The sequence below is a fragment of the Prenolepis imparis genome, unplaced genomic scaffold, assembly GCF_030444845.1.
Source record: "Prenolepis imparis isolate NDT839.2.m4 unplaced genomic scaffold, iyPreImpa1.0 SCAF_6, whole genome shotgun sequence".
Taxonomy (NCBI): domain Eukaryota; kingdom Metazoa; phylum Arthropoda; class Insecta; order Hymenoptera; family Formicidae; genus Prenolepis; species Prenolepis imparis.
In genome coordinates this window covers 9,263,936-9,291,795 of record NW_028141164.1, presented here as the reverse complement: position 1 = coordinate 9,291,795, position 27,860 = coordinate 9,263,936, and the positions used below count along the sequence as shown (strand labels likewise).

Sequence of the window (27,860 nt, the reverse complement as noted above, 5' to 3'; positions counted from 1 at the left end):
TCAGCATCGCGAAAAAGAGGCAACAATATTTCGAGACTTTCGAGAATCGACTTAACATGTCTTTTTTTAGAAAGGGAGGGAAACATCCGAGAAGAAAAATGTTTATCGTGCTCACAGATATAACCATTAAGACAAAAGATTTTCTCATATATGAAATCTGCAGATATAAAATATTATATCGATAAAAATATTCGAAAGATTATAATGGCATTCATTGATACGCGAGATGGTGATGTTACAAGACAGATGCAAGTGGATAAAAAATTTCCTTGCGAGGAGAAGAACGTGCAGAACGGATTTATTACTTCCCTCGGAAATGTTACTTACACTTACCGGAACCAGACTCGTAGATTGGGGTGCACTCCTCGTCCTCGTCATCGCCGGCGCAACCGCTTCCGGCGCCGGAGAATATAAGATCATCTACGACGCCGGGAAAACCGGATGCAGGTGTCTATAAATACATATCAAATTATATAATAATAATGCCATTGAAATTACTTAGGAAATTACTAATGAGATTATTAAGAGATTTACTATACCTGTTGCATTCTTTGCAACGGCGCGGCACGATCGAGGAGACTTCCGGCCGGCAAGAGCTGCACGTCTCCTCTAGCTGTAACTTTACCATCTTTGGCCGCCGTCAGCTCTAAGATCCTCGCACCATTAACGACCAGACCGGCTATTATCCCCAGAAATGGTCGCTCTACTCTGCCCTTGCTGCGATTCCATCGACCGCCTACTTGGATAGTAGATTGGCTGTTGAACACTGTCAGTTGATGACCTGTCGAGATACATAAATTAAAAATTATTTTTATTGGACTTTTATATTCTTTAATTATCGCCAATTTTTATTAAAGTTGGAACTTTATATATTAAAGATAATATTCTCTTTTCTCTTTTTTCCCTCTTTTTTCTGTCTCTCTTCTTTCTCTCTCTTCTCTTATAATCAGACAAAAAAGATTTAGACAAAGTATATTGATTTTAATTGATTACAAATGAGATATTAAATAGGAACGGAATATTTATTTTATTCTTACTATTAAATCGAAATTATGTTTTCAGATAGATTCTTTGTTGTATTATATATTGAACTTTTATTTACGCGCCTATTTCAAACATGTTTATACGCAATGTCGAAATATTTTAAGAGAAAAAGATCTTGTAACGAATGTGTTGAAATATATTTGCTTCATGTGTTTACGTACATAAAATACGAATATCATTTATTGGACTTTCTAATGAAAAATATATCTTCTCTCTTTCTCAATTATGCACTATGACAATTTATTTTAACATACGAAAGACATATTTTACAATGGTTCAAATTTCAAATTAATCTTTACTGTCACTTTGCCACTCACAGTGTAATTGTCATATTGTTTGATCTGTCCACGAATTAAAAATGACAAAACTCAACTAAGTTATTTAATCGAAATTGTAAGAAGAAATTAAGTAATTATAACATACGAAAGATATATTTTACAATGTCAAATAAATCTTTACTGTCACTTTGCCACTCACAGCCTATATAATTGTCATATTGTTCGATCTGTCCACGAATTAAAAATGATAAAACTCAACTAAGTTGTTTAATCGAGATTGATTGTAAGAAGAAATCTGTAGATAATTATGTTTGAATTAATTAATGGAGGCCAATCCTGACGTTACTGCAATATCAGGACGACCCTTGGCAAGGCCGAAGCAAGCTCCAGACTCTCGCCTTTGTTCAAAAATCGCATTTAATATTCTGAATCCCTATGGGATTGTATCAGATATTAAGCTGATAAGAACAGATACTACACATTTGATCTTAGCTCAAAGAGCCGAGAAGCGATGATGGTACGTCCTTCCGAACGCCTTATATACAGGTTCGATGGAAACTTGAATACGAGAAAACAGAATAAAATACGCCACGTAGTGGAAAACGAAGTAACTCGAATAAGCGATCGATTCGACTTTCGAATGTCTTTCCCGCACTGTGTATAAGTTTCAATTTCCCTTTTTATTCATACTTAAGAGCACACATATGCGGCTTTATATTTATATGTACGTATACTTGCAAAAATTCGTATTTTTTTTATATATAAAATGTAATCCAGCTTTTTCTGTTTTTTTTTTAACTGCATGATGTACAATTTATATGTGCTTAACAGTTGACTCAGGCTGATCAGGCATAGTCAGTCCACCAGCGTGGCATAAAAATGCAGCTGGTACACCCGACACGCAACAGCATCTCTTTATATAAGAGACGGGACCGAGCGATGACATGCAGATGATGTGCCGTCACGTGGATATGACAGGGCGTCCCGAATTAGCTTGCTCGGCCAAGCCGATTGAGTTTTTTTTCATATCGAGATAAGGATGTCATTGACGTCGCATTCCGATCTGAAGAAGTCCAATAAACTGTATCACTTTACTAGGAAAGCATAAGTACATTGGGTGTGGTCCCGTACGTGCCGGCTTGAATAAACCGAGCCGAATCTAAAAGTGGAACCACTATCCTCGTTCTTGTTGAGAATCGAAATTAGCAATTGTAATATTAAATTAAAATAATAATATCGCTATTTCTGTATTTATTCTATGTCCCTGTATTTTAATATCTTGGGGGGGGGGGGGGGGCATCACTCTTAATATTTAATTTAAAAAAGTTTTTATAAAAATATACAATTTTAATATTTTGTAAAGAAATAATATAGAACGCTATTGTTTTGTCTATAAAGAATATAAAAACTTGATTTAAATAATACTTAATTAAATAATATTTATGTGACACAACACGTTCTAAAATTAACGAGGATAAATTTTAGTTTGATATGTATTCGAAGTTCGGGGACACAAAACTCTGAGAACTTTGAAGTGTAATTAGCTCTTTCATGACATAATCTAAATTGATAAGTAAACTCACAGGGAAGTATGATGCATTGGGAAGTGCCGAATCCGAAAGTGGATTAAACTGTCATGCTTATGATTAGACAAGCACATTCGGCTAAAGTGAATTAAAAGATGAAAATGTATCTCAAGTTCCTAATCTTTGCATATTAATTATGCAGGTATACATTATAAAGATTCTATGTTTCTATCCATATACACGTGTCTTAAATTTTCTGAATTTCTTTATTTTAATTTAAATGAATCATAAATTTGTATTTTTATAATTAATTGCTTATTATTATCAATTTGTGTTATCAATATTTAAATGTTGAACAAAATCGTTTAGCGATATTAATAAATGGTCTCAACAATTAGACAAAATGCAAAGGGGATACGCTGTAGCAAGGAATATTAATGAAACATCTAGAAATATAAATAAAATAAATAGAACATATTTAAATCAGAATAAATATCATAGACAAAAAAAGAGAAAGAGATAATACATTTTATTTATAAATATTATGATTTAAATTTTCAGATCTTAGACAAACAGAATCGGGTAATCAAAGTTGGAATCAATCCCTTCGAATTTTTATTCGAAAAGGCCGAATTTCAAACGAGTCTCACGGATGCGCGTTGGGAACCGTCTGGTTTCACATCGGTTTTATGGTGAGAACGGAGAGTGCTGGGTATGGGAAACATCGATGATTCCCAGGCGATGGTAGCAACGTTTCTCTTGCATACGACGTGAACAGCGAATGTAAACGCGTCGCACGTGCACGTATATTTAAAAGGACCGGCTCGTCCGGTTGTAGTATGAAACACAAATGCAGAAACTGCAGGCTTATTTCAATCGTCGTCAAACCATTAATGTTTTATTATCTTGTTGATTTGGATAAATTTATTTTAAAAAAATATGGACAGTTTATTGTTCTCTCAAATACTGTCGATAAAATGTCAATGCAATGTGATATGCAATTAAAATAAGAAGTTCCGTGTTGCCTATTCTAATGAAATATTTATAGATCAAGTATAGAAATGCATAGCAAACGTGTATAAAAATAATAAAGGCCAAATTGTGAATTAAATTTACGCAGTTTGTGAACTCGTATACCTTGTCATTGATAAAGTGCATCAATCAGATGAAAGATTTGTTTCGTCTCGATCGTCTTTGATTAGTAGTAGCATGTTATCACTGCATCAGAATTAATTACTGCCGAGCCATTAATCACATCTTCATTTATGTACCGGTTGACGATGAATAATGAGCCAGGAAAAGCATTTTCGTACACATTCGCTTGCTAAGCTAACGAGACTCGGTTAATTACAGATTTTAAACTCTTCCGAGAGTAGAACTCTTTTAGTTTTATGCAATTGCTAAATACACACACCAACAATTTCTAAAATCTATGATTTTCTCGGAATAAAAAAATTATAAATACTTTAATTTTGCTGCTTTTTTTGCAGCTTTTTTTATAGATTTTTTCACACAAGAATTTCCGAACTTCTATACATGTATAAAAGATCTTTCCTTGTTTCGATGCTTCGATCTCCGCCAACAAAAGCAATAAGCGAGGAGACGCTGCGGGAATCGACCGTTCTCGACCGGTCGCCGAGAATCCTGTCTGGTAGGTTTAGAACGACCTTCAGATTCCAAGGTTGTTCATAGCACATGAGTGCAGCTTAGACCAACTACTATCTCAAGATGTTTGCCTGGTTCTTCTAAACACGTAACTTAGAATGATGCTAACCTGTCTGTGACGATACGAGCTCATTATCATCAAATGCTATTAATATATTATTATTGGTATACATACACATTTTTTAGAGCTTGCAGAAGACCAAAAAATGAGATAAAAAGCGTTTTTACGTTCATATTTTATCTTTATAAATTATAGGCTGGGCGTAATCAAAATTTGATAAGGGCATTTATTTGTTGAAGAAAAGAAATTTAATTTAGCACATTGAACTCTGGAAGAAAATGTTCGATACGGGAATAAATGCATAGAATATATATATGTGTAGAATAATAGTAAGAGTATTTTTAGTAAATAATATCTCAAGACCAATTATTTCCTAAATCGGACATTAACTAATTAATTTAAACTTCATTTTATTACGTCAAATTTTAATTTAAAAAAATATATATGTTTTAAAATCGCGTTGAATAAAATCAATCTAAAATGTGTTAAAAATATATTTTGATTATTTTTAAGATTTATATCGAGCGAAAAGATTAACTCGTTTATACGTATAATGTGTCTCTTATTGTAGATCCCATAGGTCGTTTCTTGTCGTATGTCTCTCAGGCTGTTTCATATCGTAGCGTAGGTGTGGTCGGGACCATAAAATCGATGTCAGATTTAAATCGGGATCCAAAAAGGTTTCTAGAGGCAAAGAATTCCGAAATCGTGAGAAAAGAGTCTCATAGTGCGGTTTCGGTATAACGCTCGTTCTGCCTTTCCCATGACGCCGACATAAAAAATAATAAGATTTCGGAGGCGCAACGTAACGGCCAGAGTCGAGCGTGAGAAGATGTTAAACTTGGGGCTGAAATCGTCGTTCCTTGTAACAGGCATGTATCAACATGCAGGAGCAATTCTCGTGTCGTGTCCTTTAAAAGGTTCTTTAAACCTTTAACTACAAATGTCGTATGTAGAATGACTCGTTATCACTAATGATAATCCAGAAAGTCATCGCGTACATAGAATAAAATTTTTTCGAAGCTTTATTCTTGATAATCTTTTCCAAAACCTTATAATTCTCTTTTGTCATTAACAATAATATCTTATAATATAAATTATTTAAAATTTCAATAGTAATTATACAATTATTCCTCATCAAGGTACCATCGATAATGCGCGGATTGCTTTGTAGAAATAATTGCGAGAATTCAAATCTAGAGAACAAAGCTAGTTAAGTTCGGCTTATATGCAAGATGTTTTAATCTCATAGTACTAATTTTATAAATTTTTTTGTATCGCAGGACATATAATACATAGGTTCCGAAAGATTATGAAATCTGTCGTGACTTATAGATCGTTTAAAATAGGCGTGTGACAGTTGGAGAACATATTTGTACCCTTCGCACACAGCGAGGATCTCAAGAGAACGACGTCGTACGCGCTTCCTGCGTTTTCTCACGAATTCCAGACCCAAGCTGATTCCCACAGGCTGATCACAGCAACGTGGGACAGACTGTCCCTGGGGCCAGCCAAGCGATCTGGTTCGGTAGTAGGCTTGTAGACGAGCGAAAGAGTTTCGCTGCGATTCGCAGCTTGCGTGTTGTTCTTATTTATCTAATAAATTGAGCTCATTCGGAGACGAAATTGTAACTTACATACAACGACGCATCTATTTGTTTACACAAGATATAAGAATATTTCTCTCCCGTTATTTTTCATGAAGCGAAGATCGTCATTCGGCGATGATACAATCGACTGTTTTGAACCGTACAATTAGAAGTCAGAAAGGAATCATGATAAGGGTCAAGTTTTACGACGGGGCATTCAATTCGAGAGGTCGGCGATCTTCGACACGGGGGGTTAAACGGCTTAAAATGACCAGTACTCGGACGGAGAAAAGATGAAAAAGAAAGACGGTGGGAGGAAGATAAAGCAACATCCTGGGACAAGGCTGCCTCTTCTTAAGCCAATTAAATTGTTCCCACGGGATCGCACCGTGGGAGAGTCTCTCCAGGAACGCGAGAACACGAGACTCGGGATTGCCAGGACTTCATCTGCTCTCAGAAAGTCTTCTCTGGCTCTGAATACTTATTTACTTGAGATTATGAATTATTTTTCTTATCTTGTTAAATATTAGCTAATTAATTAATTGTTGGTTTTTTGGTACATTCCTTTGAATTATTATTGAATAATAAATTAATATGTTTTAGCTTTTAAATATATAAATATTTTGTAAATAAATATCGAGCTAAATATATTGTTGTCAAATTATGTCAAATAAAAAACTATGATTTGTAAGTACAAAATATATAGTTATAATGACGTATTATTATTTCATGAAATATTCAAGAAATAATAAAAAAGATTTTAATTCATATTAGTTTCATATATGCTGTTAAGAAAATTTATAATTAAAGAATATTATATGCCTTTCTCTCGAAAAATATATTATTTCTTATTCATTTTTATTATATATATATTTTTTTTTTTAATCTGCTAATTAAACGATGCGCTCTATACTGGAAATGTACACATACAACAGTATATTTTTTTTATATTATTTAAAATTCTGCAGTTCCCATGTTCAAGCAGCAGATATGCACGTGTGCATTCTCGTTGCATTTTACTACGCGAGAGAATGCCATTCTCAGCGGGCATTTAAAAATAATCTATCGGATCGTGCGACTCGATCGACTGAAGAAAATCATTTACTATTCTTACCGCAACCCTCTCTCTTTCTCTCTTTTTGTGTGGCTTGTCTTTCTCTTCCTTTCTACCTCGTTCTCTCTTTTTTTTTTACATGCCTATACCGAGGCACACATAAAGGAAGGGAAGGAGTCGCCTGCGTGAGAACTTGAAGAGGGCTCGTGGGAAAACCATGAAGGCGCATGGCGCTTCTGCCAGCAGGGTATCATGAGAGTCCAACAAGTACCATGAGTACTCTCGATACTTTTTATATCATTCATCCCCTTACTTACGATCTGTCATTGAGTAGGTGAAATTGAATGGACGGATAAACAGTCCGAGAGGAAGCTCAATTTGGAAAGACAAAGATATCAGAATCTTTCGATCAATTTAATTTTGCTTGCGTATATAAATATAAATATAATATTTTATTATATATATTGAGTTTATAATTAATATCTATGTGTAATATTTCTGTATATTAAGTTTCATAAAATAATGATTGTATAATGATTATCATAAAATTATATCATAAACTCCAACGTATGAGAAAATACGGTTTTATTATTCTATAAGTTGATAAGTTAGGTTTCAACGTTAATTAAAGATGATTTGCATACATATTTGTAAGATTTATAATTTGTATTTATATATTTCTAATTTAAATATTTCTTTAATTTAAAAACCTTTAAATTGACGTTTTTTAATTATTTGATAGATTCTAATGTATTCTAAAAAAATACAGTAAGAACAGTCGTAAGAGAAAAAGATTTTTTTAATTTTACTTTTATAGTAGAGAATCATCGATAAAAAAAGTGTTCCAATATTACTGATTTAATAAGCGGTTAATAATTTTTCCTATAAAATGTTCTTTTAGACTAGAAATAAAAAATTGGAATAAAATATCGTATTTTTAATGACAGTATACATAAAATAAATTAAATATCAAAATTTTACCAATGCACATCGATATTTTAATGTAAAATGAGTATCAATAAATTTTAGTATATTCGAAATATATGAATATCAATAATTACAAATATGATTAAAATTTATAATTTCAGATAAATTCCTTTCTTATTTTTTTCCTACTTTTTAGGTATGCAGTTGGATGGAAGGTGCTCCAATATTTTTCAACGGATATCTTGTATATTCCAATGAGCAGGACAGAAGAAAAGACAGAAGGTTTCAACATCTTTCACGAGGCGACAACTCTTAATAATAATATGATGTAATTCGTGATCGGTTAATATAGCACGATTCAAGAAAAAAAAATGCGCTAACGACCGCTACTCATTATACTGCTGCAATTCATTGAGAGAGGCGTGAAAAAGCATTGTAAATATAAATTAGTATAAGATTTTCTATCAGGCTAGCAGAAACATCAAAGTGGTCCACGAAATGCGACCTTGACCAGACCACCAGACCTTTACCCTAAATGCTTGAAGAAAATAATAGAACTGCTACGTTACAAGAGACGTTTTTATAAGGCGTTTTTAGCAGAATATATTTTTCTTTCTTATTTAATACATTTACATTGTGCACATGTTATTTGCATAAAAATGCAGATGTATATCAAGATATGTACTTTTTCATATATTACATATCTTTATTTTTATCTTCTATTTTTTCTTATAGCTTTCGTCGTGTGCATTCTGATAAAGGCATACAACAAATTCTAATTATCAGCTATTATTCGCGAGTAAAAAGAGGGGGCATTTTTAATTGACGAATATAAAATATCCCGCACTAATCTTATGTGAAATGGATTTCGGTTAAATAAGCTGATTTCTTCATATGTTGTAGCTTATGACCTGCTGAACAAAAGATGTAATAGCCTCAAATCTAAATAATGGACAATTATTGAGTTACAGCCAGTCAAACAGCTATTACATTTTTTGTTCAGTAGATCATATAAACTATAACACATCAGAAAACCTGATTTTATCGGGATTCAAATTTCATCTAGGATTTTATATATATTCAAAAATTTCGCACTAATCCTATACAAAATTGAATCTTAAATAGTAAAATCTGCAGGTTTTCTCATATGCTGTAGCTTATGACCTGCTGAACAAAAAAATGTAATAGGCTTAAAGCTAAATAATAAATACTAATTTACAGCCAGTCAAACACGAAAAATTCAGATTCTGGAAGTTGATTGACTGGCTGTAGCTCAGTAACTGTCCATTATTTAACTTTGACAATGAGAGTATTACATCTTTTATTCAGCAGGTCATAAGCCACAATATATGAAAAAATCAGCTTTATTAACCGAAATCCATTTCATATAAGATTAGTACTTTATTCGTTTTCGATAAATATTTAAAATTGACAAAAAATATCGAATAAAAATAAATTCTTACAACTTCAATTAATTCTTATTCGCGACCATATGATATTTTACATAACACTGCATTATATGTCAGAATCAGAAGCATGCGCTAACGGAAATTTTACAGTCTCCTTCTATCAGGTAGGCATGTCATCGAGAAAGCAAGGGTATCTAAAATTCACCCACGCATTTCATGCGACGTAGTCATGTGAGGCCGAAACATTATTTAATTGTTTTGCATCGATTTGCTTGTTGTCAAGTTACGTCTAATATTAAAACGCGTCGATAATGACATCGTTAATGACATATTTAGGGTTGAACCGAGGCGTGAAGAACATTGTAAACACGAATTAATCGAACACCCAGCACCAGGAGGTCAGAAAATACTAAGAACATCGTCTGAAAGGAGATGGGATGCATGTCAAAGGAGACGTGAATTTTCGGCAACTGCGCGGGATTCTTTGACTCTTTATGAGAGCATTCTGTCGCTGATTGATCTCATTATTTATTTTCTTACTTATTACTTATATTCAAGTTTGTCATTACACGAGAATATATAAAATGATGTAAAAAACAAAAAAAAAACAGAGAAAATAAAATTTTGCAGCCGTGTCGTACGTATTAAAATAGAGAGGAAAGCAAATATTTAGAAAGATCTCTCATTTTAATTAGGAGCGTTAGTAATTTGCTTATTTTATTAAACTTTGCTAACATCTCGTTACTGCGCTTCTCACAAACATATATAATTGTTTCGTGGCTCTTGATTAGCCATTTTTCTCGAGTTTATTATTTTGATTAATTTGCTTTCCAGAGACTATATATATATATACTCACAATATATTTATATATATTTTGGGTTTTCATGTAATGAGAAATTTATTTAATATTAATTTAATTTGATCTTTGATATATAATAATGTATTAGATGCCACATATTTGTATTTTATCTTAATAGTTCTCTCTCGGAAAATTTTGTAGTCGTTCAGTAATTTTTACATGCATTGAAAATTTAGTCTTTTGCAATTTACTAACTAAATCTACATCGTTGAAACATATTTAAAATCAGATGTTTAATGCAGTTTTTTTTACATCTTATCAGAAAATGTATAAGATAATGAATGCATCACTAATTTAATTATGTTGTTTCAGGTAAATCATCGATTATAATAATTGCAAGTCAACATCATATGAATATGAGAACTAACGCAGACAGATGCATGGCAAGCAAATTGAACTTCTTAAAGAGATTTCAAAAAGACATTATATTGATTTATATAGATGTTGAAAAAAATATAATATATAATATATCTGTGATATTTTCAATTGTTTTTTATGTTAATTCGAGTAATTATGTTATTATTTAATTAAAATTTAGTCACAATATTGCAGGCATTTATATGCTTTATGGCAAGCTAGATATATGTCTGAACAAAAGTCGATTCTCCTATGTTAAAATTATATTATGCAATTAGAGCATAATGACAAAAGAATAAACATTTTTTATTTTACGCGCTGACTAATTACGGAAGCGTAATTAATCGAATTACTTAATAACCGTCTTGCGGATGCCTGAGCACCAAGAAGCTTCTTAGCTCCGAATGATTCCCTAGTAACCCTGAGAAGATTCGATCTCTCTTCGAAGCTGCTTTCTCACGCCCGTGGGACTCGTCCTTCGATTCCCACGAGCCTAACGGACGAGGCTTTGCCTTTCCATGAAAAAAAAAGAAAAAAAAACATAGGGAGGAAGATCCATAGTATCTTCCGAGAACTTTGACACCTTGGATTTTTCAGCGATCGCGAGTAGGTAGGTAGATGAACCAATCTCCAAACTCCTTCAGGATACGACATAATGTTAAAAAAAATTTTTTTAAATTACGAATAAAACTTTGCAATCTTCTTTCATTTCAGAAAATTGATCAAATATGATACAAAAGGAACTGTTTATTAATCAATTTATATTAAGTTCTTAAATCCAAATTATTTTGTATAATGTCTAATATAGATCATACTATATAACGTCTGTAAAACAAGCACATTTTTCCTTAATATTTCAATAATTATATAATAATCATAAATTCAATCTAGAGAAATATATATATCACTTTCGTAATGCTTTTGTGATTTCTTATTAGGCAAATCTTCAGATATTTACAAAAAATTCCGATTTGTTTTCCGATTTTGTTTAGACACGATGACATGATTATTTCGCGCTTTATTATTCGCGAAGCTGCTTCTTTATAGTATTAATATTTTCGTGGCATAGCATATTTTTTACGACGTATATTTTTTTAAGAACATAGAAGAGTTTCTCAGGGAACTTTTACATAAAAATAAATTTGAAATATAACTCGGGAAATGTGGAAAATAGTTCTTTCACTATTTTTCGAGAAGAAAAAATTCGAAGTATTCTGTCACCTCGGATTATTTTGACGCGACATCAAGCCCAGTCTCCCTCGTCGTGTTGAGAATTATCGACACGAAATTCTGCGGGTTCAAAGGTCCTCGTCTATATACCGCGCGCGGAGGGAAGATCGCGAAGGAGGATCCGAGGTTCGAACCCTCTCACGACCCCTCGGCCATATCGGAGGACGTCTTCGTTGAGGACGTTGCGATCCTGCCTCGAGCGTGAGAACGATCCTCGCCCACGGTCAAATTCTGTCGATCGGGTATTAGGGTGTCAGGGTTCCACAGGAAGAACCTTTAAGACGCGTTTGACGAGATGCTGAAGATACGGAAACTCGTGTTTACATAAATAAAATAAAAGTACAGAAAATGCTGAACAAACTCAACATCTCGCGCCGATCTCTACGATCATATTTTATTATATTTTGTAATCGATGAGACAAGTTTATAAAACAAACTCTATCCTTAGCAACGATAAAAGATAAAAAAATTTATTAATTAAAAAAAATTACTGATAAAACATATGTATATATTACATAATTTAAGATATTAAGTTTGACTTAAATTTTATATCGTGGTCTTTTATGGATCCAAATTAATATAAGATGAGCGAAAGAAATAATAATGTTTTTATTTTTTATTATCACATCTTTTTAAGTAATTAGCCACAATATAAATCTACAAATAGATATATTTAAGATTAACTTTTCCACTTACATCTGTTTTTATTTTGCAGGTACGATATCAATGGAATATATATGAATGAGCGACGCGAAATGATAGACAAAAGAGGCCATTATTCTTACATTAGAATGCATAGATGGTCCTGGAGGGACACAGATCACGTTACCCCTAGGGTAAGACCATGAATAGAGTTCCTTAATTAAAGACCAGGATAGTATGGAATTTGAAGAAGCAGCCTCGCAAGCAAATTCTGTCGCGAATAATTTTATATTTAAAGAATCATATTTCTCAAATCACGTCAGAATATTAATAATATTAAAAAATTGCAACAAACAAGATATCTCAGAAGTAGAGAGACATATTAGATTCAATTCAATACGGGACAAATTTAAATAAGAAATAAATTAATACATATTTATTTTTATAAAGAAGTTATTTTATTTTATGCAATTTATCGAATTAAGAGAATTATTATAATTTATACGTAATGTTTTGCTAAAAAAAAGATTATTTAAAAGAAAGACGATGTTTTATGCAAGTTTTACAGACGATGTGTAATTAGCGGATTATCTTTTATAAAAATATATATGCTGCTTATAATAAGATTTATGGAGATGAAATAATTGATTTACTTAAATATCAGAAAGATAGAATGATCAAAGAGAAGAGCCTTGGAAGCCCTTCTCGTAAGAAGCTGACGATTTTATTGCTAATTTTTGTATATGTAATAATAAGTTTCATTTAACTTGTTTCTTCAATTAATATCATAATATTTTTAACAATTCAAATTTTCTAATTAAAGATTTAAAGTGGTCTGAATGCTTATATCATCTTAAGGTATGGATATATTAGGCTTCAGATATATCTTAACATGTCAAATTATACATTTGGAACATATATATCGTGTCTACATATCTTTGTTATCGTAAGGGTACGTTATCGTAAAGGTAAATATTAGGTCATAGGATGCTGATATTTAACTACCACTTGTCATTCGAACTGTTTGATAAGGATAATATGGAGGGTAAGAAGTGGCATAGGGGTGAACACGTGGGCGCCAGAGTGTAATGAGAAAAAAGGCTTGCCGTGTGACCTTTTCCATCAGAGATGCATGCAACGTAAGAAGTTTCCGCCTGAGCTTTCTCGATAGGGTTGGCTCAATTAAAAGGGTGATTTGATCGAGTGCCGACCTGCCATTGCCTATTTTCCATGTCCTGAATGAATAATGTATACAACATCTTTTCAGGGTGTCGAACATACTTATTGCTAGTCTAGACGTGGAAACAATCGATCGTAGTATTTTATTTTCTTTTACTCTAGAACACGAATAGGATGATCCACATTGATTCTGTCAATGTGTCGGAATTCTTTTTCTTGAAGAAAGACAATTTGGCGAAATTGAAGAACAAAACGTTTTTGCTTCTGACAGAAACATCTTGTTTTGTTTGATAGAAAAAGGAAATTTTTTTTCCTTAAAATGGAGTTTCTTTACTATCTGTCAAGAAGTTTCGGCGATGCTTTGAAGCATAGTTTAATCATGCTTTAGATAACGCTTTATTTATGCCCTGAGTGTTTAAAATTTTTGTAGTATACTTATGCATGATTGTAATTTATCTTAAAGCAATTTTGCTATTTAACTCAATATATCTAAATGGATTTTATTAGATTTTAAAAAATATATATTTTTTTACCAATGTATATAAATAAAAAATGTTATGAATGCCTTTATTTTTGAATTCAGCATTTTCAAATCGAACACACAATCGTCTCTAGATATTTATATATCATGACTTATGATTATTTCTAAAAAGAATTAGCTATGTAATCAAATAAGAAATAAAATAAGTTATGTTACGTGGGGGGGGGGGGGTTTATTAATTTTATATTTTATTTTAATAGGTCAGAGATAGCTATTAAACTATTCGTTATAAAATTGTTGATTTATCTCAGAATTAAAAGTCATGATGCATGAATATCTAAATATGATGCATCAAAAATGTCTAAATAAGTGAAGGCATTCCTGACACCTTCTGTGCATTGCTCGGGAAGATGATACATGCGTGAAAAAGAATACGTGGCTTGGGGATAAGCAGCCTTCCACACATGAAGCAGAGCAACAGAAGGCTCGAAGAGGATTCTCTTCTTGTTGTAGATTGTGTTATGGGAATCGTATGGGGTGGAAGAGGAGGGTAGCAGCATCGTGATCGCTCCGAAAAGGGTCTAACTTTCTAAGCTCGCGCGAATTTCTGCGGATCAAAGCAGTAGGATCACAAGGTTTGCCGGGTGTGAAGATCAGAAGGATCTATAATAGATATGCGCATATGTGTGTGTGTGAAAACCAATATTTTGAAGCAAAATATATCTTTTGTGTAATATATTATACATACATATATATAATCTAGAAATTTCTTATACAAAAGTATAAGATGTATAAGTATTAATAAAATAGAATATAATAATTAAATAAAATATTAATTAAAGCAACGCACATAAGAGGAAAAAATGGAAGTAGAAATTAGTTCAGTTATTTCAATTAGTTTAAAAATAAACGTTTTCAAATATAAGCTTATTATTAATATTTAAAAATATTTCAACAACTTTGTTTTGCATTATAATAAATATACTATTTATCGTTTGATCGTGTAATAATAATAATTCAATCATATTATGTGTGGAGCAATTTGTCAACAACAATTATCGTCTAGTTTGCAGAATTAATTGAGAGCAGTTTAAGACATCCTGCAAAATGTTCAATCAAAATCTTTCGTACCCTTAAGTCTTATTAGAAAGGCATAAGAGAGCCATAGTCTCAAAGGGTTCTAGGTGATCCAGAAAGTTATCAGGACAGCAACGTTAGTCAGGAGTTTCGCTCACGCGGCACCGCTAAGCAGGCAATTGGGGTGGGCTCAAAGGGTTAATGTGACAAAGGCTTATATCTCTTGAGGTCAAAGGTCTCTCGTGGTATCTAGTCCGCGAAAATTTCACACAATGCAACGATACACAAGTTTCTTAGTTTCCCGATAATCTTTGACCTTTCTTGGCTTTCGCTAATTTATACTTTAATCGGCGATATATGTTAAAAAACTATATATCATCCGATTAATTTTAAATAAATTACTTTTTAAAAGATTCATAAGTATAAGATATTTTATATATCAGAATAAAAATTGATTATACGTAAAAAAATTAAAATAAAATAATACATAGAATCAATACATTTTATCTTGAAAAAACTTTGAAAATTTAGAAATTTAAAAACTACAATATTGAGAAGGAAGTATCGCCAACCATAAGATGCAAATAAAATTTTTTTCAGACAAATTTCTGTATCATTAAAAACAATGAAGATATTGATAATTATCACGATAAATTAAGTATTTAATTCAAAATATCAAAAAACATTATTTCTATTTTAATATACCGATCTGTTTGCATCCTGTACTTTGTTTTTTTTCATAATTAGACAAATAAAATTCAAATTACATGTATGCAGCATCAGTTACAAAACTAAATTACAACATTACATAGTTATGAGAATATGTATTATTTATGCGTGATATATATTTTTGGAGATGTATTACACGCGTGCGCATGAAAATTGTTCGTTACAATTTTAACATTAATTAATTGTACTACTTATCGGGTTAAAGGCAGCAGATTTGGCGATGAGTATTTGTTGAATTTCAAGCACACATGTGCGCATTCACGAGTTCCGCAATGCGCAAACGACGCTCACGGGACCGAAAAGCTCGTACACTTATGAAAATGCATCGTGCATTAGTCGACGATAAATTTTCGCGAGTCACGAAAACGAGTGCAACATAGTATATTACGCGCGATGCTGCATCGTAATTAATATCTGTGCGCGAATATGCGAACATACCGTCTGATTATATGGAGAAGTAAATCTAGTTGGTTGATGTAGTTGAATGGGAAAATATGGCAATCAATGAGACTTGGTAATATTTTTATTTTACCGTTGTAAAGATATTTATCAAGTATTGTTTTACGTGTTTGTTGAATTACTAAATAAAATAACACAACTTCACGTAACAATACATGAAATGATTTATCGATATCAAATAGTTGAAAGACTGTTCTCCCGGAAAGAATGATAAACATTATATCGATTTACAATTCATAAACATACTGGGGTTAAATTATATTAAGTAAATACGCTGAGAGTTTATTATATGTTTCAACGTAAACAATTTGAGGGTAATGTAATTAAGTGAGGCACTTAATTACATTAACATCCACACCGTGAAACGAAATGCAATTTCTGGTGAATGTGATATATGGACGACATTATAAAATTAATTGTACACGGAAAATAGGAACTCCGCTTTGTCATTTGCTAATTAAATACATGACGCTCACCACAGGAATTCTCTTCTATTTTTTGTACATTTCTTTTTGAAATTAATTTATATTATCCGAGATCAATCACATTTGTTTGTCACAATGTGTTGACAACGTTTATTTAAATTTTTTTATAGTGTAAAATACGAGATTTAAAATACTGATCGAGAATAAAATATTCTAATTGATATGTTATGCTAACAATTCTAGTAATTAATGCAATTAATAATTAAGTTTATATATGTTATTATACAAATTGCAAATCACATTATTTGTCATTTTTATTAAATTTGCCTATGAAAAACAACACTTTATATAAACTAAACTTTTAATGTTTAATTTTAATATAGATAATAAATATTGGAGTTAACCGGTCTACTTTTTAATTCATTGGCTCAGCTTCATCTGAGACTCCTTTTAAAAAGAGAGTCTCGCGCAGATGTTAGAAATAAACAGAATTGATATAAGCACACATATAAGCTTGTTAGAAAAGCGAAAGCATTTTTTAAAGGTCAAGTTATCAGGACAGCATGTTATGCATGGAAATTTCAAAGGATGCAAGAGTAGAATAGACTTAGCTCGTGTTCGATGAAACATCGATCGCTCAGTTGAGCATCAGGATTTCATCTTGTCAGGGAAATGAGAAGCGCGTCATCGGGGCAGCTTATTAAGAGTTTTATAAGTATCGGTATTAATTAATAATTATAAAAGTATCAGATTGTTAGAAAAGCAAAGATGGTAGCAAGGAACTTAAATAAAAAAAAAAGTTATTAATGTCTCAACCAGCAGTTATCTATTTAATATCACTGATAGCCTCAGCAATATTAATAAATATAAGTAGTGGATTTAAATATCTCTTAAAAAGATTTTTGCACTTAAACGTATTGTCAAAAATTGTTGAATAAAAATAATACTGAAGGGTAGAGTATGCGCCTCCCTTCGTATAAATTACAGAATCGACGTATTCGAATGCAATTACGAAAGGAGCATTCTAAGATAACTTATTGCATGATAAGTCTCAGTTAATAAATAAGTCATTCGACAGGAACACCTTTTCATAGGAGCGACCTTCGCATTCGTGAAAAAGAAAGAGACAATAGACAATAGGGTCTCGTGAACGACCGATCAAGGCCGTTTCCCATGGTTGGGACGAACGGGTCGTTGACCGACACAACGAAGTTCATAAAAGAGCACATGGGATCCTTCGTCCTCAGTTTCTCGGCAGTTCTCGAACCGTCTGGGTCGTCTTTTGTATTGAGTATACTTCTACGCGTGATATAATTTCACAACTTATGCCTTCGTCGAGCTTTAGACGTTAGTACGTTTGTTTATGTGATTCATTCAATTCCTGTGATATGTTTGACGAACATATTGTGGCAATTCGAAGATTATTACCGTTGTTTCTTATAATTTTTACTATATTTTTAATTTATATACCAAAGTTATAATAAACTTCGTAATAAACTCCGAAGTGTTTTTTTCGTTTAATTGTGCTGTTTATTAATGTTTATGTAAAACACGATTCTCTGTTCAATCTTTTTTCAGTAATTTTATATGATAGTCGGATATTCGATATACACTATCTAATATTTTTTTTAGAAAAAGAAATACTTTAACAGAGAAGAAAGAGAAAGAGAGAAAAGGAGAACGTAAATATTTTATATTTGTATAGTCTATATTTTTTACTTATTAATAATACAGGATGTTTCATAATATATGTAAATAAAATTTCACAGATAATTAAGTATAGCGTAGAATAATAGAAAAAAAATGGTATAACTATTTATCTTATTTAATTGTGTTTTGTGTATATTTGTATGTTATATCGAATTTTGTATCGTTTACTTGTTTTTACATAAAACATTTAAAGTTCCTATTGTCTTCATCTCAGATTTTGTAAATATGTTATCATTAACTTTTACGAATAATCAAATTATTTCAATCAAATTATCGAAATATGAAAATTATTAAGAGACAAAAAAATCAATAATTTTGAAATAGAAAGTTAGATAGGATAGATATTTATATAATTTATCTTTTATTATTTTTCGTTATACTGAATTCATCTCTGAAATTATAAATATCAGGAAACATCCTATTTGTTTAATATGTTTTAAGTATTTTATGCATATACTGCAAACATGTACACATTATAATGCGTAGCGTATAAAGCTCAATTTGTGTGATAATAACTTCGCATAAATAGAAATCTTTTATCGCGCACGCAATATGATATATGAAAGCTCGACGACACAAACGATTGGCGATAGCTTATCACAATAGTATTGCTTTTTGTACAGCATGCATTGTGTAAAAATTACTTACCCAACGGATGATTAGATTGCAGATTGTAGTCATCCACTTGTAATGTGCTGTTCGGCCCTGTTCTGGTAAATCTAATTACGTGATATTGGTTGTCGTTAACTTTCACGCCAACCTCGCCGATCGGATGATCATTGGTGCCCATGTTATAAACCGCAAAAACATTACCTTCCACCTATGTAGCAAAAATAAATTATTATGTAATTTTTAAACACTCTTGATTCATGCTAATAATTTCTCGGAATAAAGGATTTATTATATAATAAGATATTTATTATATAATAAAATATCAATTATATATCACATCGGGTACTAACAATTTCTAATTCGAGATAATCGTCACTCGACGCTGATTCTATCCTAAGCAGCACAGCATCATTAGCACTGGTGACAAAACCCAAGGCTACAGTGTCGCTTTTCATTTCCGGCCGACGATCAGGCGGGAAGGTATATGTGATAAGCCCTCTTCCAGGCCCGAATTCGTAAACGATAGCCTCTGCGGAAAGAGCATTTTAACGTTAAGATAGTACCTTTCATCTATTACATTTTAAACTTTATATAACGTCTATAATCTCTCTAATATAACACTATTGCCTTGTTATAAAAATTAAAGTATCTTAATTTTTATTAAGATTTTCATTTTAAAAAATTTTCATATTTATCAAATTTTATTAAATTTTATTTCTATGTGTATATATAATTGCACTTAATTTTCTGAGAAAGTATTTACCTCCCAAGGCAAGAGAAATTGATTTTATCCAAGCGATAAACTAGTTTTACAGCGCTGTAATGTTTATCATATTATGAAATAATTCGATAATAGCATCAGTAACTTTAATAATTATATAAACGACGTTATTATATCGTAAAATAGATATAATAAAATATTAAAAAATAAAGTAAGCCAGAAATTACTCATTATATTTATATGAAAGACAAAATCTTTTTTTGTGTAATTTCCTATAAGTATAATATATGAAGTTAAAGATACAGAAAATATATACATGATACACATATTTCGTAAATATATATTTATTAATTAATATAATAAAACAATTAATAAAATATTATAAATAAATAACTGAGTAACTAATTTTTTAAATTATTTTATATTTCATAAAAATTAAAATAAGTATTCATATGTATTTATACGTATATAATATTTATAAAAACTTTTTACTTTTTTGAATTTGTAATATTAATTATGTAACTAGAATTAATTTGCTTTTCATTAATTTCATTATAATACAATTAATTTTATGCAGTTGAATTTGTTGATCCTTAACATTATTTGTGTTATAGTTGTTTTTAATTTAGAGAAACAATTTGTTTATCCTTTTATCCTTTCATATCAATGTATTTAATATATATTCTGTTTAAATCGAGATAAAATCACAAAGAGCACTATCATTCTTCTGTAATAAAATTGTTACGAGTTATTGCAAAATCTTAGCTGGTTTTTAATGCGCCTACAGATAAGTGCAATTCTATTAACAATAAAATAAAGCGACTAGCATAAACTGATAATTGAATACTGTTATAGGAGTCCGTTGTCGTCCTTGGACGAGTACAAACGTCTCTAAGCGCGTTTTTGCGCATATTTTCTATTTGAAGCCTATTTTGAGTCAATCAAGTCTTGACAACAAGAAGATATACTCTCATTAGATTCTACCATCACAAGAAGAAATCTCGACATAAGAAGATATATACTTTCATCAGATTCCACCATCACAAGAAGAAGATATACTCTCATCAGATTTGACCATCACAGGAAGAAATTATCTCATGTACAAAGAAGAACTTATAGCCAGCAAGATAAGACCATTTCTGATTAGCACAGGCCATTAAAACCATAAGAAGAAGAAGAAGAAGAAGAAGAAGAAAAAGAAGAATACTGTTATAGGTTGTTTTATAAAATTTTTTTGTTTCTTTACCATCGTTACAGGTAGGTCCAATGAAACTCGTCATGTCGCAATCGCATGTGTAACTATTCCACTGTTGCACGCATGTGCCATGATTCGCACAGAGATCATGCGTGCATTTCTTGCCCGGGTGTAGATTGCTATAAATGTCGCATCCGGATGTGACGAGCGAACTCGGCACGACGGCATCGGCAATGAGATCGATGCTTTCCCCACTGAGATCCAATGATGCCAGACATCCCTCGAATCCGTGACGGCTGATAATTTGCTTCGGTAATTGAATGTACTGCGTTTTTTCCACTCCGCCTGAAATAATAAAAAAAAAAAAAAATCATTAATTCTCTTTGACGTAATTCTTTTAATTTCAGAGATAAAGATTTAAAATGCAGACATAATGGAATATAAAATAAACCGATGAAATCGAAATGTAGTAATATTAAATCGAGATCATTTCTCTTGCAAACTCGCAGCCTCGCGATATCCGCGGATTCTCTCGCAATCTCTGGCGGCTGTTCGACGGACCGAGACGACCGCACGTCCGGTCGACCTCGTCGCCATAAATCCTGCGGGATCGCCGTCGGCCGAAAATTATTTCGAGGGCCGTCCGTCCATTGGTCACACATTATACTCTGTATACGCACGTACAGGAGTTCCGAAACGAGACTGCGTGGCTAATTGATTTCAAATGCAATTCAATGTAATTTCGATGTCTCTGAACCAGCACGATGATATATAAGAGATATTTTTTCAGATAAAACTGTAAGGATTTTCTAATTTCAAAGGATTGTTAAAAAAAATTTGATTTTAAAAATTTATCTGATACGATACATTAACACAGAAGACGAAAAAATCGAAAGAAATATGTAATTGTGCTAGTACATATCTATGCAAAAGATAGAATCGATTATATTCTGAATATATAATAATATAACAAAACAAAATATTCGAATGCTTTACAAGATCTTTTATATTATATGTCAGAATATATTGGAATAAAATATATATAAAATATCGCGTAAAGTATTGGCTTTTCTCTCTGAGTTTACCATAATACAATACTTTGCGAAGGAAATCTATTTATATAAAGAATAAAAAAGGTAATGCGGTTTTATCTAAGAAAATTTCAATGATTTTAAAATCTTGTTACTGTATAAACAAATTCTCAAAACAAAGTAACAGTAAATTTTTACTTAAAATAAATTTCTATTTAATTATAAGATTTTCTTTGAAACAAACAATTTCATTCTGAGATATATTCTCGTATTATCTATAAAATTTTTGTTTTCGTCTATTATAAAATTATTAACTTCAAAATGTTCATGTATCGCATTTAAAAAGAAACAATTATATGTCTGGAAGTATTAAAATATCTTAATATGTGACAACTTTCAAAATTATGGTTAATTGGAGTTTCGAATTTTGGCTGACAATTTATGATCTTCTATGATAGATCTCGCAATGCGATTCTGTAACTGCGATTGAAGAATAATTGATAGTTGATTTGCTAATTTATGCCAGCCCGACGGTGACCGATAGATTTATTAATGAATTAAGCAACGAGAACGGTATAATATGGATCTAATTAATGATGATTCATAGCGCGCTATACAGCTTCCGTAACTGAATTACAAATTAGTATTGTTAGTATTGTTAGTATCGTTAATATTGTTTAAATATACATTCAAATATATATTGATTTGATATGCTGATTGAAAATGTAAATATTTGTAATATAAACGTTGCTTTATAAATCAATATAATTTATGTAAAATCATAATTCGTGATTTTCATTGAAACCTTACATTCTGAAATTTATAATCTGCGCACTTTTTCGTATATCTCTTAGAAACATGAATGCATGAATGATGCATCTTTTTGCCATAGTTGCGACATTGTCTTTCGTAAGCGTCGCGAATAGTTTTAACAGATAACAAAATAATTCTATAGATGTGTTTATTACACAACGATAAAATCAACTAACACACACTCTACACGGATCTCTTACGTCGTTACTGAATTGTTTGAAGAGTTACCTGCTTATACACAAACGACATAATAATCGTCTTCGCGCAGTTTTTATTCTACTGATGTAGCCTTCGAATTAATTGCGCACTTGTGTCCAAAGCGCAAAGAATTCCATTAACAAATAATCCTTCGTATCACACGGATTGATAATGAAGAATTAAATAATCGAAGTTATGCGTTAGCGTGACAAATGAAACATTGCATTAAAAAAGTGATATTTCTTCGAATAACATAATATTTAGTTAAGCAGCTGATTAGTTTTCCTTATCGTCGGCAAATGATTAATTGCAAAAACAAAGTGCTACAAATAATGTCCAGTAACTTATGAAATAATTGATAATCAATATAATTTCAAAATAAATATGTATAGATAAATAACTGACATACATATGTTAGCTGGTTAGTGTGAAACATTATAGACTATAGAGGAAGTAATTAACAACGAATAGAAAAACTTTTTTTTTATTTACAAATAAGCATACTTGAAAAAACTCATACGTGTGAGCGTGAATAGAGAAAAAAAGGACAGGGACAGGTTGCTATCAATATTCACACCTCTATAATGTACATCAAGGTCAAAATTATCAGAGAGAGATTGGCCGAATGTAAATAATTACCCAGCGAGAGAATACTGCTTTATCAAATATAATATTTAAGGCAGTACGATAAATGTATTCGTGTAACATTTTATGATTATATATAAAAAAGAATAATAATCTCCTGATATTTTACAAATAATTTCGTTGTAGTAATTTTAATTATAGTCTTATTATTATTAATGTTATTAATAGAACAAATTTTTTATTCATATTCCGATAGCCTCTATTTTCAAAAAACAAATCTTTCATAAAAAGAATTTATCTTACATTTCTTTCATTAAAAATTTTCATGTATTTTTAATAATGAACTATCTCGTAGAGAAAAATCTGATTGCATTTGAGAAATTAGTAAAAACAAAATTAGGGAAGGAATAATCAAATTTAAACGCGCTTTGAAATTATATCGGTCGCTCTTATCAGTCAGCTACATAGTTTATCAGAGTCTTGTCAAATTGTCATTAGATCACATTAATCATAGCGACGGTGAACCATCCGTCGTACGAATTTAATCTTACATTTGCGGGTGCGCTGCGGTCGAAGGCCGGATGTGCGGCTTACTAAGTTAGTGTAGTCACGGAACCGATTATTTCGCGCCTCAAACAGTCGTCCATGCACCGTCATTGAAAACGCGCGAATTATCAATCCAAGCTTGTTGATTCGATAAATTCGAGAGTTACGTGATCGCATGGTACTTCGGAAAGGCGACGTGCGATAAGATGATAATAATAATCGAGATATATATACATAACAATTAGAAATTTAATAATTATTTTTTTAAAACTATAATTATTAAAGATTATTAAATAAAAAAGTACGCGTCTTCATTATAGTCTGTCGTTATGTCTCTTCGCGATCTTGTCTTGCTAATCTCAATCGTTGGTTTCTCAACATCATCGTCGATAATCCGACCGCAAAGATTGTTGATTGTACGTCTTTTACCGGAATCAATGAGAAGTCTAGCAGATATACCAGACAGATGGAAAAGAGTGCATTCAGAGTTCAAAGCATCGCAAGTAGAGATCCATTTGATGAAGAGTTACGTCTCACCGGACGAGAAGTGGGTATTTAGCCATGAATACAAATACTCGGAGAAAGATTACGAGTACGTATAAATAATAAAGAATTCATGTGAAAAAAAACTCATCAAAAGTGAGAATCGATATGTAAATATGTACGTATGCGTGCGTGCATGATGATGTATGTATGTATGTGTGTGCGTGTTGAGTGTCGAGCCGGCTTAGAATTAGTTTGCATACCGCGCGTATGAAAAGTTCGTAATTCTGCGACCTTTCAAGTTTGTGATTTGAAGCCCAGCTTGATTGCTATCGCGTAGTAACATCAGGTCAAATATAGAAGGATTAGGATTAGTTTAGAGCTAGGACATTTTGATCTGGTACGTCGACGAAACGTTAAATTTTACTGAATATTCTACGAGATCTATTCTGAATTTCGACAAAAAAAAATCAGAAATTGAAATCTTAAAGTTCAGAGTGTTATATTGAATTGGCTTTGCGTGCTCAGAATTCGCGCTATGATGGATACACTTCCTAAGTTTGGTTCTGCATCAGTAATTTGAATTCTACATCTCTCGAAATCCATATAATGTTTCCGCTTCGTCATTAGGACAGACTTCGCGTTGATTTGCGAATTATATATTTGCACAGAGAATATTCTTTTACAAATTTCTCGAGAACTAACTTTACATTTCAATGTAGACACCGCACATGCTTCAACATTTATTATATAGAGTCTTTTTAAAAACAAACTTATCGTATCTGATAAATAAAATGAGTCACGCAATCGAATGAATCATATAAGGCATTTTCGAATCAAACATTCATATTTAGATATTTATCATATTTATTTATGATAGTTTGGTATCTTTTAATGCTCTTGACGTGATAAAAGATTAAATATAACTAAAAATTAATAATGAGTGATACAATATTAAATTAATTAATAAAAATGTAATTTTGAATTTTTCAACAACTTTTTAATAATGCATATCGTATTCGATCGGGGAATGCCTGAACTAAAAGTGAAAGGTTTAATGACGTCAAACATATATACAGACGTTTATCATTACGATAATCTTATACGACATTTATCACGAATTGATTAGTGCCGAGGCGAAAGTGATACCGACGACAGAAGAGAAAGAAGTTGCGCGAATTGAAAATAATAATATGGATACGAGAGAAAAGGAAAGAGAAAATAATGACGATGTTCAAGATAATATCGTGATGCCTGATGGGTTTATTCCACAAATTGGATCTAGGAATATTATAACAGTGCCCACATACTGCCCGAAAGGAGAAAGAAAGGATAGCAAAGGACGTTGTAGAACTGTCATGTAAGTAATTGTTCCATTTAACGATACAAATATTATTAATCATCATAATCGAAAGTTTTTATACACTACATAATTATGAAATATAGTTTTTTAATTCATAAAATATAATTATCGATTTTCTAATACGTTTTGTAAATATCTAGATTTAATAATTGAATATTTTGTATTTTTTGTTGTAGAACGTAAAAGAAAGAGGAAAAAAAGAAGAACACTTAAATAATTGGATTATTTCAGTTATCGATCAATTGTCGTGAAATTTTTGAATTCATAACGAGAAAGTGAAAGTCATTCTGTTTTATTAACAAAATGCTATAGATTAAATGTGTGTGCATTGTTTATATATATATATTGAATTCATTTTCTATCTTTTCTATATTACTATTAAAAAAAATACAGTGATTCCATTTAAAATAATTAAGGTGATCTTGTTTTTTTCAAACAAAAAGTGTTCAATCAACTTTTATTTGTTACCGGTGATAAATTTTTGTTCATAACTTTTTTGTCAGAATTATCAGAAGTGCCTTAAAGAGGCCCACTCTGTATATATGTTCTCCATTCGAATACGTAATTAATGCAAGATGCGCACAGTCATGTAATTCGTATAATTGTAGAAGTTTTCTAAATTAATGGAATATACTAAAATAAAAGTATATTCTGATGTACACATATGTGTATTTTAGAATTTAGCATACGATAAGTTCAGCTTTCAATCCATAACAAATTCAATATATTTGTAGTAAAAAACAAAATAAATATGCAATATAAAAGCTTTACTATATATATCGCTATTATTTTGAAATTTATACATTAAATATTTTCTTTCTTGAAATGTGGAGAAATATTAAATCATAACATGTGTAGAAACATTTTTGCAATAATGAGAAAAAGAAAGAAATAATTTAAGTGGTTTTAAAAATAAGATTATAAGGAAGAAACAAATACTACATTTGTTAAAGTTTAGAACTAAACAGGTTTGATAACAAATATAGTAAGTTAAATAAAAATGCTCAATAATTCATTAAACTAATTAAGAATCCAATATACGAATGACGTATTTAAGTTATACAATAAACGGATTCCAAATGTAAATTACGATTGACTAATTAAATTAAATTAATATCGGATACGCATTGTTATATTTTATTGTAATAATATCTCGAATAAAATTGTCAAATGGAATCTTAATTAAATGTGTTATATCATGTGCACATTATAGCGCACATGTATAACAGATGCTTTAAACGAAGTAAGTACGACGCGCTCATATTATTATAATTAAAAATACATATATTAATAATGTATTAGAAAATAATTTAAGAAAATATTTTTAAACTGCACAAATTTTCTTAAATTTATTTTAATTAAAGATTAAATTGAATAATGATGAAAAAATGTGTATTTATTATACTATTTTTCTCTTTTTTAAATATCAATGTTGCTTATTTTCGGTGTAATTGGGCAAATATATTTAAATGTTTCTATTCGTTGTTATTGTCTTTCATACTATGCTGTCCATAAAAATAATAAATTCTCCATAAAACTTTTATTTTTTCTCCATGAACTTTTTATAGTCTTTATAAGGATATTATGAAAGCAAAGAGTATAAGTTTAGAT

General features: G+C 31.0%; 2 protein-coding genes and 1 non-coding gene across 7 annotated transcripts in view; 1 reads left to right on the top strand and 2 right to left on the bottom strand.

Annotated features, from left to right (window-relative positions):
• Nrx-1 (neurexin 1) overlaps positions 1-27,860 on the bottom strand; it is a 225,470-nt gene that overhangs the window by 8,519 nt on the left and 189,091 nt on the right. For 4 of the 5 annotated variants that reach the window (XM_083040738.1, XM_083040739.1, XM_083040742.1 and 1 more), the window contains 5 exons: positions 21,282-21,575; positions 19,665-19,843; positions 19,351-19,522; positions 540-781; positions 328-451 (listed from right to left, as the gene is read on the bottom strand). In XM_083040738.1, coding sequence (XP_082896864.1) covers positions 328-451; positions 540-781; positions 19,351-19,522; positions 19,665-19,843; positions 21,282-21,575 — 1,011 coding nt within the window. The remainder of the gene's footprint in view (positions 1-327; positions 452-539; positions 782-19,350; positions 19,523-19,664; positions 19,844-21,281; positions 21,576-27,860) is intronic. The other variant, XM_083040740.1, reaches the window with a different exon arrangement.
• Positions 1,643-1,835, bottom strand: LOC145937987 (U2 spliceosomal RNA). Its single transcript, XR_014425663.1, has one exon. It is a non-coding gene; the product is annotated as a U2 spliceosomal RNA (small nuclear RNA).
• LOC145937429 (uncharacterized) lies at positions 24,381-27,599 on the top strand. The gene is made up of 3 exons (XM_083040448.1): positions 24,381-24,995; positions 26,016-26,246; positions 26,426-27,599. The coding sequence occupies exons 1-3, from the start codon at positions 24,733-24,735 to the stop codon at positions 26,430-26,432; spliced, it is 501 nt and encodes a 166-aa protein (XP_082896574.1). The 5' UTR covers positions 24,381-24,732; the 3' UTR covers positions 26,433-27,599.

What these genes read in the sequence shown, in the direction of transcription:
- LOC145937429 (XM_083040448.1), top strand. Translation starts at nt 24,733, where the DNA reads ATGTCTCTTCGCGATCTTGTCTTGCTAATCTCAATCGTTGGTTTCTCA. An exon ending in TACTCGGAGAAAGATTACGA is followed by an intron (nt 24,996 to 26,015) that starts GTACGTATAAAT and finishes CGAATTGATTAG; the next exon opens with TGCCGAGGCGAAAGTGATAC.